The following is a 13,972-nucleotide window of genomic DNA, read 5'->3' on the forward strand; positions in this document are numbered from 1 at the left end:
ATAATATGGCTTCTGGGAGCCATGTTGCATTGACAGGCAGAAGACAAACACAAACTAGGATTCCACAAGACTGGGGGTTCTCTTCTCCATGGATCCAGGAAATCTGGGATTCAGACAACATACTTTTATTCTACATGAACCCCCAAATTTCTCTCACTGAGGGGGAAAAGAGTCTGTGAGGTGAACCTGACAAAGTGTTTTGGCCCCTCTAAGCCTCTCATGGGTTTTCCGTGTGAGGGAAAGATGCAGTTTGGCCCTTTATTTGATTACTGGAGTGAGAATTTTCTCTCCTGCAGTGTGGAAAGACAAAAACTGACTAATTTTTACCCCGGTATATTGTGCTATAAATGAAGGAAGCTAACTGAATACCCATGAGTTTGGATGAATGCTGAAAAGAAAGTGAAATCACTGTCCCGGTAACCTCAGCTAGATGGTCAAAAAGCAAAGGCATATGGTTTGTTGAGGAGAAATTCTTTCATAATCTGGAGAGTTATTCTCAGTGTTAGAAAGACATTTATAGGCAGTATATGACACACAGATTGTATCTGTTTGTCTAAATCTTTGTGGAGTGGGGGTTTCCCCCAGGTGTCAGTCACATACTTTTATGTTGTTTCTTTTCTTGAAAAAAATCAGCCACTACTTTTATATAAATTTCTTTCTTTACACATTTTGCTTTTTTCTAAAGATAAAAAGTTCTTCATTGATGGACAAGCTCTTTATCATTGGATGAGCTTCGCAATGAAAGGAGAAAGTAGTTTTACCTCCATGAGGGGAAGAATACATCCGTTTGTGGCGGGAGATGGGAGGAGAAGCCAAAGACGTGGAGCCTTTTCACAGAATATAGTAAAAACCTGTATTCCTCACCACTGTTAATGTCTCAAACATCCTGAGAAATTACGGTTGGTTAATAAGACTTGGTCAGAGGCAGGCAGCGTTTTGGAAGTTTCTTTTAAAAAGAAGAGAGAGAATGAGAGAGATTCAGGCAGCTTGTATTACTGCTCAAATATATATATACAGGGGTCAGATAGTGGATTGATTGGAGAACAGTGTCATAATCCCTTCATAATTACACTCAGATAGGCATTTTCCTTTCTCCTTTTCTAGTGAAGCAGAAGGATAGTCAAATCTCTACTGTGCCATTCAGCTTTTCTTTAGCAACAGCTTCACAGTAGAATTAGGTGAAGCAGAAATACCAACAACAAAACTTCTAGTTGAAAACATTTCACTACGTATCCTTTGTTGATGATATAGGTCCTGATTCAGCAAGATACTTTAGAATGTGCCTAATTTTAGGTACGAGTGGTCTCTGATTTCAGTGACCTTGGGACCATACAGCATGGTAACGGATCCCTAATCCTTTTACTGTATATGAAACATCATCTAATCTAAGATGATACGGTAATAGGAATTTGTATTTCAAAATTGTCACACCAAAGGCATTGATTTCCACTTCTCTTTCCTGTAGGTAATGGACATATAACATTCCACAAATTATGTTTTTCTCAGTACTTCAAAACATAATACTTTTTAACAGACTTGTTACCATACTTCATTAGATAGGGTATTTTATGAAGAGATGGACCTGAGCTGCAAAGATCAGATCCAGATTTTGATTCAAACTTTTTCCCTAAATTCAGATCCAGATTTTTGGGTGGGTCATTTACAGGTATATCTGCGCTGCAGCTGGGAATGTGCCTCCTAGGGTGACCAGACAGCATGTGTGAAAAATTGGGATGGGGTGGGGGGTAATAAGAGCCTATAGAAGAAAAAGACCCAAAAATCAGGACTGTCTGTATAAAATTGGGACATCTGGTCACCCTACTACTTCCTCCCAGCCTGAGCAGACAGACTCTTGTGCTAACACACTAAAAATAGTGTGAGCGTTGCAGCACCAGCAGATGCTCAGGTTAGCATCCTAGCTCACACTCACCCAATCACCTGGGTCTGAGCTCAGGTGGCTAGCCTGAGCCTCTACCAGTGCCAGAAAGGCCACTATTCTATTTTTAGTGCCCTAGCTCAAGCCAAGCTAGTGCGAGTATGTCTCCTCGGGCAGGGAGCCTTGTTCCCAGCTGCAATGTAGACATATCCTATAAGGTAGATGACTGCAAAATGCAGACCCAAATCCCAGCTTCCCCAAAAGTTCAGGGATTTCCAGATGCAACTTCCTGGAATTGTGCTCATTCCTAATTTGATAATACTGCATATTGAATTACTTTCATGAATACAGGCAGAGCACTGAGTATTAGATTAATATCACAGAGGGATTTTCTGTTTTTAAATCTTAAATTTCCCAACAGAATTTACCTACATACACAATGCACTCAGGATAATGCTGTAATCTCTGGATCTGTCTGTTGTAGCTGATTATTGTTGAATTTACTATAAATTGAAAAAGGAAGATGACGGTGGAGGGCAAAATGCTGCCTATTATAATATATACCTGTCATGGTATAATTCCCCACTCTGAACCTTAGCGTCCAAAAGATGGGGTACCAGCATGAATTCCTCTAAGCTCAATTACCAGCTTAATACTTGTATCACTGCCACCAACCAGGAATTCCAGTGCCTGGTACACTCTGGTCCCCTCAAAACCTTGCCCAGGAACCACCAAGACCCAGTCCCTCTGGATCTTAACACAAGGAAAGTAAACCCTTTCCCTCACCATTGCCTCTCCCAGGCTTCCCCTCCCTGGGTTACCCTGGAAGATCACTGTGATTCAAACTCCTTGAATCTTAAAACAGAGAGGAAAATCCACCTTCTCCCCTCCTTCTCTCTTCCCCTCCCAGACTCTCCCTGAGCGAGAAAGTAATCCTAACACAGAGAGAAAATTAACCTTTCTCTCCCCCTTCCCTCCTTTCTCCCCACCAATTCCCTGGTGGATCCAGACCCAGTCCCCTGGGGTCTCACCAGAATAAAAAAACAATCAGGTTCTTAAACAAGAAAAGCTTTTAATTAAAGAAAGAAAAAACAGTAAAAATTATTTTTGTAAATTTAAGATGGAATATGTTACAGGGTCTTTCAGCTATAGACACTGGGAATACCCTCCCAGCCTAAGTATACAAGTACAAATTAAAATCTTTTCAGCAAAATACCAATTTGAACTCCTCCCAGCCAAATACACATTTGCAAATAAAGAAAACAACCATAAGCTTAACTCGCTTTAGCTACCTAGTACTCACTGTTCTGAATCTATAAAAGCCTGTATCGGAGAGATTGGAGAGAAACCTGGTTGCATGTCTGGTCACTCTCAGAACCCAGAGAGAACAACAACCAAACACTAACAGCACACACACAAACTTTCCTCCCTCAAGATTTGAAAGTATCCTGTCCTCTGATTGGTCCTCTGGTCAGGTGACAGCCAGGCTCACTGTTCTTGTTAACCCTTTCCAGGCAAAAGAGATATGAAGCACTTTTGTTCTATTAACTCTTACTTATCTGTTTATGACAATACCAGAAAACTATTTGATGATGAAAAATAAAATGTACTAGGGGACTAGATCTCATAAAGATAAGGCAATGACCATTAATAAATGAAACTTAGCTTAGATAGATGCTGGCATTTAGTCTGAGCAGTGAAATGTGGAGATTTTTATGAGACTCTTTTTCATGTAGAAAGAAGTCCTCTATCAGCTAATCAAAGCTTGTGATATCAACATTCTGCTTGCTCTCTGAGCAGGAAAAATGGAAGCTCATTCTCAGTTGTGTAGCCTTTTTTTCTTTTTAATTTCTAGTTCAGAAAGTCTGTTTAAAGTCTTCTCCTTCCATTTTGCTCCTTACCTTGGCTGTCATAGTCAGAAAGCCTCTGTGACTGGCAGGAATCTTTAGAAAGTCAAGGTCTCAAAGGTCATTTGTTCCCTTACGAGAGATTTACAGGGCTTTACTAGCATTCCCCTCCCTCCCTCTTTTGTGGTATCCTGGGGTACAAAAGATCTCACTGAGCGATTTAGGACTTTGCATCCCTGTAGGTTGTCAATCTGTCTGGCCTAAGCAATACTGGCCATTTTACTCAAATAGTCAGTCAATTACCTAATTGCTATGTTGTTCTATGTGGCCAGCAAACTGGTTGCAAGTAAAACAGGGTTTTATCCAAAGCCCTAAATGTGGCAGTCTCCACTTCACTGTTATTTTTTGATCCTAATGCATTCCTATCCCTGAAAGTCTCACTTCCATGTACCCGTCTGACACATGAAAGACCGCAGTCTGCACATTGGGGACTATGGTGTCACTGCAAAATGAGTTTGTTCAGCCCTCTGGAGAATCAGCCAGCTACTTAAGGTGTTTAATATAGATTTAGTTGTCTTACTTTAGGCATCTCAGTCTTAAATTTTGGCTCACAGTGTTTAGATTAAGTAAATATATTTGTAAGCCAGAGTGATTTTTATGTCCTAGTAATTACAGCGAGATGAAAGTAGAGTCTGAATTCCTACCATTTGTTTGACTGAGATCCTGATCTTAAACTTCAGTGAGCATTCTGGGTGTGCAATACAAGGTTGATCCTTAAAGGATTTGTTCATAGTAAAAATGTAGCAATTCTAATGAGCAAAAGGATTTATGAAGATTTGTCAAGATGTAGATTTGTCTACTGATCATCATCTTTCAACAGTGTGGGAGTGGTCCAATCCAGGCACCATTTGCAAGCAGAGAACCTGTGTGATTTCTTAACTTGAAGATAAAATGAAATTGTCGTCTTCTGCCAGGACAAAAATAAACAGTTGATTTATTTCATTACAATATATTAATTTTTGCATATACACTCTTGACATCCCAGTATTTGAATATCATGTATAACAAAGATCAGAAGTAATGTTTAATATGTTATAGGCCAAAATCTGCTCTCATCTATACTTGAGGAAGTCCATTTGAAGTCATGGTCACGCTTAAATAAGAGCTGCAGGATCTGACCCATAGATGTTAGTTTAAAAAGCAATGCTGCAACTTAAAAGTACTTTTCAAAGGGAATGCATTTGTTCACGGTTGTGTCAAATGAGTTTTAATAGCTTAAAAAAATGTAACTTCAAGAAGCAAAAAGTGTGTTTTTTACTCTTCTGATAACACACACACAGGAATAAAAATGCAAGTAGCTACCCATTATTCCATGCATATTATTCAAGACATGAAATATATTAACACTTTATGCAGTTAATTGTGAGAACTCAACAAATTTTTACCTATGTTTAAGTAATTGCTTTTAATATATTTATACTTCAGGACCAACATAAAATACATTTAAACCATTTTTTGTTGTGTTGCAGCGTGGAAGGACTGGTTTATCCTCAATATTCTGATTCCCTTTCATTCATTTTCTCTCTCTCTCTCTCCCTCACCTCCCAATGTAGGCTCTGCCACAGGCACAAATCCCTCCACTGTGTTATCCTATTCTGACTACATCTCCCGCCCTGAAGATCATACCAGGATCATCCACTTTGATGAGGATGAGAGAGAGAGAACCTGTTGCATCATCATTATTGATGATTCCTTGTATGAGGAAGATGAGACCTTCAGTGTCACACTGAGCATGCCGATGGGTGGGCAAATCGGTGCTAAATTTTCTAGCACCAAAGTGGTAATCCTAGCTAGCACAGAGGATGGTGAGTAGGCAGAAGTAATTTTATTCTGTAGGGTTTTCCCTTGTAGATCTTATTGTGCTAGGTGCCTTTTTTTTTTTTTTCACCATATTTTCCATCACACAGAGTTAAGGTTAAACTATTTTATGATACAAGGGCATAGACCTAGGAGTAACTGCCTGTTCTATTGAAGTGTATAGATATAGGATGAAATGGTTATCTGAATCATAGATCTGGGTTTACACTAGCTATTTTCTTACTGAAGTAAAGAGTCCAGGATTACACTGAATTTTATTCCTTGTCTAGGAGTAGTCTTGCAATTTTATTAACCAAGGATTGATCTATCAGATTAGACTGGCTATTGTATCACTGAGGTATAAGTCTATGCTTATTTTGAATATTTTGCACAGATGTAGGATTAGTCTAGTTTTTGGAATGCAATCCATATCTAGCGTTAGACTTTTTTCTCTGAAGTACCATGCCCTGGACAGAATTTTTACTGTATATTGTTAGGTGAAGTTGAAGATTAGAAATAGATAGTAGGCAGCTGGGAATGGCTCGTTTATTTTATGACACACTGTACCCTGATATGTTTAGTTTAATCACTTTATTGGGAAGATATGGATGTTGTGTGTTTTTATGAGATGGTAAGAAAGAACGAAAAAGAATTTGGTTCAGGATCTGGTAATACGATACAAAGACAGCAAAGGACGAGCTATGTATTATAGCTACATAGTTTATCGGATGTATTTCAATACTAATCTTCGCTATCCATGCTAATCCAGTCCTTTTTTGATCAGAATCTAATTGTGCTGTTTTAGGCAGAGATTTTGTAAGGAGAGTCTTTATGGTTTAGGCTTTGACTATAAAACAGTTTTTCACTTGTGATAGAAACAGGATTTGAACCTTGATTTTTAGAGGCAACAGGCTAGTGTACTAACTAACCACATCACCTTACTATACTCCATAGTGTCAGGTGTAGGAGTGGGGCATCTTTGAACTCTTGAAGCAGTGATTTGTGTTTTCAGTGAAGCTCAAGGCATATCACTCCCTTCAATACTCTTGTGAATTTTGGGCCTAACTTTCTATGCACCACAATAAAAATTTACTTCACTATGTTAAATGAAGCAGAGATGTTGTTAAAAGCAAGATCCAGAAACAAGCATTACTATTAAGTATTGTTTTTGTCTAACTTTTCCTGTCCTGCAGAAAGTCAGCTATTCAAGACAGACACTAGCCAATTGATATGTGGACAGATCATATGTTGTTTTCTCAAATGAAGAGAAGAGGAGAATGGGTCATATTCATCCCTGGTGTAATTCTCCTGAAGCTAGTGGAGTTACATCAGGGATGAATCTGGCCAAGGTATTTAAGTTAATGAAAATGTAATGGTCTTTAACTAGATGAGGCTTGTCTAAAAGCTATTATAATTTTTGCTGACAGTGACATCTCTGCTCCTTTATCCTATTTTGGGAACAGGAAGAGAGCATAAAGGAGGAATTAAGCCACCCATGAAAAGAAAAGCGATTTTTCCAGATTTAAAAACCAGGTTTTTTACCTTCATGGAAAAAAATCCACTTAGTCGCTATAGCTAAAAACTGCTTCCCATGCTATGTGCTTGTCTCAGGCTTAATGCCATCAAAGGGTGCAGCTGAGAATTGCCACTGTTCTGCAGCATGCCTCTTATCGGTCCTTGATTTGGCATCAGGCTATTCTGCTTGTCTCTTTCAGTTATAGAACTTTCTAAGGCTCAGTCCAGGTTAAGTATATGCTTATCTATAAGCGTCTGAGCAGTCCCATTGACTTCAAAGTGAAACATGTCCCCTTCAGATTTCAAGAGAGGAGTTTTTAAGAGCTAATAGTAGTCTGAGGAAGTGGTGTTTAGACAAAATCTGGATTTAATTTCAGCTATGGTTTGACATTTGTGTCTCAGACTGAACTAGGGTTTGGGCTTAGGTTCAGAAGTCTTGTGAATTGTCCTTGGAGGAGTTTGATCCAAAATGACTGAAGTTTTCTGAGACTGGATGATTTAATGAGATGTCAGTCATCCTGAGCCAAATCTGAACTGGATCCAGAAAACAGGCCCTTGCTGTTGTGGGATCTGATCTGGAAACCAAAACTACATAGGTGGTTTTGGATCTAGAGATGAGAAGCTGAACAACTTTCTGTCTTCCCAAATTTTGGTAGCTGGTGTTGGATTTGAGCTTTGGACAGAACACTTGGGCCAAACTGACATTTCAAATTGTTACGCTTAATGGGATTTGCAGGCACTCTCAAACCAGAAAAATGCCTCTTTCCTACTGGAATAATAATGATAACTTTTTAAAAGCTAAAAACAACAGATACAAAGAGTATGCCCAAGCCTCCCAAATAATGTGTTTAATTTCTCTGGTAACTTAGCACAGAATTCTTTGACCAAATTACTCATGACTAGGTGCACCATGTCACAGTTCTATTAGTCCTCTGAGCTGCAACAAAACCTAATGGAAGTAGCAGAGGAGAGGATGAAAACAGATGAAAGAGGACTCTGGAGCTAGTGGCAAGGTTGCAGTCATGGTGCCTGCTTCTCCACTGCCTTTCACCTTGTACTTTTCAGAGGTATAAATCATCACGCATGTGAAGGGTTCCTATTTTGATTGATTCCCATTCCACACCCACAATGTCCCCATTTTGTGCAGATGTAAATGACTACCCAAAGCGCAAGGCAGTGGAGGATCAGGAGGCCCACAGTCCAACAAAATATTTTGCAGTAACTGAACCCAAAACTTGAAACACATTTTAGGCCTGTGGCCTTTTAAATTCAAAACAGTTGTCCTACTGCAGTACAATATCAAAAAAACCCTTGTTGTGGCCTCAGTACGGTAAATTGTGTTCTGGGAATTGTCGTACACAAGCTGACCCCTTTTATAGGTACCTGTCTTTCCATTTGTTACTCCGGAGTTAGGATGTCAGCTTTCAGCAGCAGCTTGTACACAAGATATGGAAGGGAAAGATCCAGTGCATGAAATTATCCATTATCCACATTCCTGCATGCTGCACTCCTAGAAGAAATGGTCAGTGTCGGGGAGTGTGAGCTAAGCCAAAAAAGTCCATAGTTGGTTCAAACAGAGGCACCTCTGTGTATAAAAAGCATTTGATTTTACAAGAAAAGATGCTGTTGCGTGGTGCAGAAGGTTGTTGCAGTCCAGCACAAATGTGAGTAGAGATTGCACTTGGGGGCAGATAAGATTAAGGGGAAGTGCTAGCCATTGTACCATTCAGCATGGATGACTGTCTCAGCTCTGAACGCCCTTAGCTGCAAATGCACAGGGTACAAATGAGGTAAGTGAGTAGAGAACAGATATGTCTGAGGAGACAGACTTGAGCACCCAATGAGTGCATAATATTAACCTCTGTGGGGCTGATTTGATACCATTGAAGTCACTGGGAGTTTTGCCATTGGGTTCAATGAGCGTAGGATCTGACCCTTGGAGGGCTAGGTAGCTAGGTGGGTAGAAGCATGATCTTTATCATTATAATAAGAAGCTTAGCAAGGCCTTCTTTTATGCTTTAATAGTCATGAGCAGCTTGTCAGCCACACTGCACTTCTCTCACTAATGCTGGATCAAACTCCATGTGCACAACCTGTACCAGTAATCATTTTTTACCTTGCACTGGTATGCACAACACTCAGTAACTGCACTGTGCATGATCAAACCCAAAGAATTAGGTTTGTGGAGTTTTTTTTAAAAAAAGATTTCTTTCCAGAGGATTCCTGAAAGTAAAGACACAAAGTGTTGGGTTTCATTTCTTGTGTCTGTTGCTTTACACTTCTCAAAATGCTTAATGGAACAGGTTTGGGTTATCGGATAGTCCATTATCAAATGTGTCAGCACTAAGAGATATATTTGATCACTAGAGCCTTGAACTAAGGGGCTGATCGACATAAGAGTTTCTAGAGCTCCAGCATGTCAGTGACAATCACAGAGCCACACAGGGTACGCAACCTAAGCTTTCTCCTTGCAACAGAAAGAAAGTGAGTTCAGATGTTAGCAGTAAAAATTACAGGTGTTTGTAGAAAAATTTTATTACAGCATTTAGTGCTATTTAAATATTTACATGGCACCTTAACAAACTAAACAATGTCTTACAGAAAATCTGTTCTAACAGTAAAGATGGTGTAGCTGAGGTAAATGTCAGCCATTCAAGCACCAGTGCAATAGTTTGAGGCAGTATTCCCTTTCTGTAAGTCTAGTACTGGGGCTAGAGAAAAGGTGAAGAGATGGTGTTCAGACACAGATCCATGTTAGGTTTAGCATGGGTACAAGACAGCACTAGTATCTTGCAAGTAGCTCCAGTGAGCTTTCTGCCCAGTCTCAAAAATCTTATGAGATCACCAGATTCCATGATTCACCAGATTCCATTCTTTTCCCCATCTTGAACCAAAATCTTGTGAAATTTTTGGCTGCTTCCAAACATTGGCCCCTTCAGGTTTTAGTTCTGACATGGGACCAACATCACAGGAGCTAATTCATATCCTGTCATGCACTCCTTCAGACTCCGAAGGGTTTCAAAGCTGAGGTTCTAGTTTTGACGCATCTTTACTTGGGATACAAATATATTTTGCATGTTATAATGGAGTGAATGTTAGAAAGAGCTTGAATGAATTTGAATGGAGTTAAGAGGCATATATCAAATGGTTCCTTAAAATGAAGAGCTTTATAATGAGAGAGACCTGTAATTGTTTATTGAAATAATATTTCTAGACTTTTCTGTCACTTTTCCTAGACTTCAATCCTGCAACAGCATGTGCAGGTGAAGTCAGTGGGGCTCTACACAGATGCAGGGCTCTGCCTGCCAGTGTTGTTGCAGGATCGGGGCTTTCATTATGCTACTCTGTACCTGTATTGACATCTTATGTGTTATAAATACCTAGAGAAAGCTCATAATTAGGTCTCGGGACTCATGTGAAGCCTCCATAGGCATCAGTTTGATATAACTCAACAGATGAAAAGGTTTAAAGCATAAGGATATCTCAGGGTATGTCTACACCTACAATTTTGCAGCGCTGGTTGTTACAGCTGTGTTAGTACAGCTGTATAGGGCCAGCGCTGCAGAGTGGCCACACTTACAGCAACCAGCGCTGCAAGTGGTGTTAAATGTGGCCACACTGCAGCGCTGTTGGGAGTGGTGCATTGTGGGCGGCTATCCCACAGAGCACCTCGTCCCATTTCGGCGCTGTGGCTTGTGGGAAGGGGAAGGAAGTGTGATTGTCTTTCTGCTTCCTGTTCCAATGCCCCGTGGTGCTTTGGTACACATTCCGAGTGGTGTGGCAGCATTGTGATTGTACAGCGCTTTTTCTGCGATTTTTTTTATAAATGGATCCTGAGCAGCTGACGACCTTATTGATGAATGTTGCCAGCACATCGCGCTTGGCAGTGGAGCTATTCCTTCAGCTGCAAAATGAGAGCGACAGTGAGAGCGACAGTGAGAGTGACAGTGAGAGTGAGGAGTCAGACGATGATATTGAATCGCCTCACTGTGAAGACAGTAAATTGCTTGTGGCAGTAACAGACGTGCTCAGCTCCGTGGACTGGCGCGTTTGGGCTCAGGAAACCAGCACTCAGTGGTGGGATCAAATCGTCCTGCAATCCTGGGATGACGAGCAGTGGCTGCAGAACTTTCGGATGAGAAAAGCCACTTTCATGGCACTATGTGCTGAGCTTGCCCCTACCCTGCGGCGCAGGGACACGAGATTTAGAGTTGCCCTGCCTGTGGAGAAGCGGATGGCTATTGCAATCTGGAAGCTGGCAACTCCAGACTACTTCAGATCGGTGGTGAACCAGTTTGGAGTGGGAAAGTCTACCGTTGGAATGGTGCTGATGCAAGTTTGCAGGGCCATTAATCGCACCCTGCTAAGAAGAACCATGACTCTTGGGAACGTGCAGGACATTGTAGATGGCTTTGCAGAAATGGGGTTCCCTAACTGTGGAAGGGCAATAGATGGGATGCATATTCCTATTCAGTCACCACCCCACCTGGCATCAGAGTACGTTAATCGCAAGGGGTATTTCTCCATGGTTCTGCAAGCACTTGTGGATCACCGGGGGCGTTTCACTGACATGTACTCAGGATGGCCTGGACAGGTGCACGATGCACGCATATTTCGGAACAGTGCCCTGTTCAGGAGGCTGAGGGCCGGGACTTTTTTCCCAGACCGCAAGATCACAGTAGGGGACGTCGAAATGCCCACTGTGATCCTTGGAGACCCCGCTTACCCCTTAATGCCATGGCTCATGAAACCATATATAGGGAAGCTTGACAGGAGCAAGGACCGGTTCAACTACAGGTTGAGCTGGTGCAGAACGATTGTGGAGTGTGCTTTTGGCCATTTGAAAGCTCGCTGGCGCTGTCTTTATGGGAAGCTAGATTTGGTGGAAAGCAGCATCACCGCTGTTATATCCACGTGCTGCACCCTCCATATTTGTGAAGGGAAGGGTGAAAGATTCAGTGAGGAATGGACCTCCGAGGTTCGACGCCTGGAGGATGAGTTTGCTCAGCCAGAGAGCAGGGCTAATAGGGAGGCCCAGGAAAGGGCTTCAAGGATTAGGGATGCTTTAAGGGAGCAATGTGATGCTGAGAGCCAACAGTAATGTTTGATGCATTTGATATGCTTTGCTTTACCTTGCTGTGTAATATTTACCACTTCCAGCAACGATAAAACGTAGTGAAAGAAATAGGAAAAAAAAAAACTTATTCAACATACAGTACATAACAGGCAAGGGGGTAGGGGTGATGGACTGTACATTTACAGGTTTTAATATGTCCTATTTTGATCAATATTCACTGTCTGCTGCACTTCAGGATTACTATGCTGCAGAATAATGGGGGTAGAGTGAACAGGGTAAGAATTATAGTTATCAGGGCTGGTAGGTGATCTTAGGTGTTGGGGGCAGCTGGGGATAATATGGAACTGGCTGCTGGAGAAAGTTGTTTTGTGGAAATACTGGGGAACAAGGAAGAGGGCTTTGGGAGGGCTGTGGATTACCACGGTACATATTTGTCTGCATGGCTACAAGAGACTCGAAAGACTCAGTTTGGCGAGACAGGAGGCTTATCAGCTTTGTGGTTTTTTTGGCAGACAATTCCTTTCTCCTGCTTTCTGTTTGCCTCCATTCATGTACAGTCTTTCTCCACTCATGTACACTGCTTCTCCATTCATAGGTCTTCTCTCTCCATTCCTCTGTCTTCCTACTTTCTCTGTTGTAGTGGCTCATTACAGACTTGATCAATTCCTCTTTTGATTTCCTAGGATTCCGTCTCAAGTTCTGCAACCTACGTGAGGCCGGTGATACGGCTGCAGTAGTCAAGGTCCCTAGAAAACAGAGAGATAGAACCATGTAATAAACAGAGGCATCCTTGTTTATTATCACAGTTTGAAGGACTTTTTAGACTTTTGGTAGCATCCTTCTCACATACCTCACATAACACAGGGAGAGCAGGCAAGCTAAGTCATGGCGAGCAATGGGGTGAGTGGTTTTGCCCCGATTTCCCCTTGGGAGTGGAAATTGACTGGGGGGGAGAAAACGTGGTGCTGGATGCCTGCTCGGAGGGCGGGTGGGGAACACTAGAGCACACCGCGGGGCAGGATGCCTGCTTGGAGGGGGGGTCGGGGAACACCTGAGCACACCGCGGGGCTGCGTACGTGATGGGGGGGGAAAACAGGAGCACACCGCGGGGCTGGATGCCTGCTTGGAGGGTGGGTTGGGGAACACCTGAGCACACCGCGGGGAAGGAAACCTGCTTGGAGGGGGGGTTGGGGAACACCGGAGCACACCGCGGGGCAGGATGCCTGCTTGGAGTGGGGGACGGGGAACACCAGAGCACACCGCGGGGCTGGATGCCTGCTTGGAGGGGGGGTTGGGGAACACCTGAGCACACGGCGGGGAAGGATACCTGCTTGGAGGGGGGGTTGGGGAACACCTGAGCACACGGCGGGGAAGGATACCTGCTTGGAGGGGGGGTCGGGGAACACCTGAGCACACGGCGGGGAAGGATACCTGCTTGGAGGGGGGGTCGGGAAACACCTGAGCACACCGCGGGGCAGGATGCCTGCTTGGAGTGGGGGACGGGGAACACCTGAGCACACCGTGGGGCTGCCTACGTGCTGGGAAGGTGGGGGTAAAAACAGAGCGCCATGGGCTGGGGAACCGCGATTCTGGTGCCCGGCACTCAATTATCCCTAAACTCTCAACAGGGTTTCCTACTGCCAGACATACCATTGCTGCGTGTTACCTGGGAAGAGAGGGAGGGTCTTCTACAGCAATGTGGATTCCGCCCTGGCCCCTATGCAGCTTGCCTGTGTGCAGCCATGGTCCCCTCACCCCTCGCTGCACAGTGGATCGGACGAGTTAGCCTGACTGGGACAG

General features: G+C 42.8%; 1 protein-coding gene across 1 annotated transcript in view; it reads left to right on the forward strand.

Moving 5' to 3' along the window:
• The window catches only part of FREM3 (FRAS1 related extracellular matrix 3), a 40,634-nt gene that overhangs the window by 12,039 nt on the left and 14,623 nt on the right, over positions 1-13,972 (forward strand). Inside the window, 1 exon segment of the mRNA XM_030565074.1 lies at positions 5,253-5,588. Coding sequence (XP_030420934.1) covers positions 5,253-5,588 — 336 coding nt within the window.

This window comes from Gopherus evgoodei, chromosome 5 (genome assembly GCF_007399415.2).
Source record: "Gopherus evgoodei ecotype Sinaloan lineage chromosome 5, rGopEvg1_v1.p, whole genome shotgun sequence".
NCBI lineage: Eukaryota > Metazoa > Chordata > Testudines > Testudinidae > Gopherus > Gopherus evgoodei.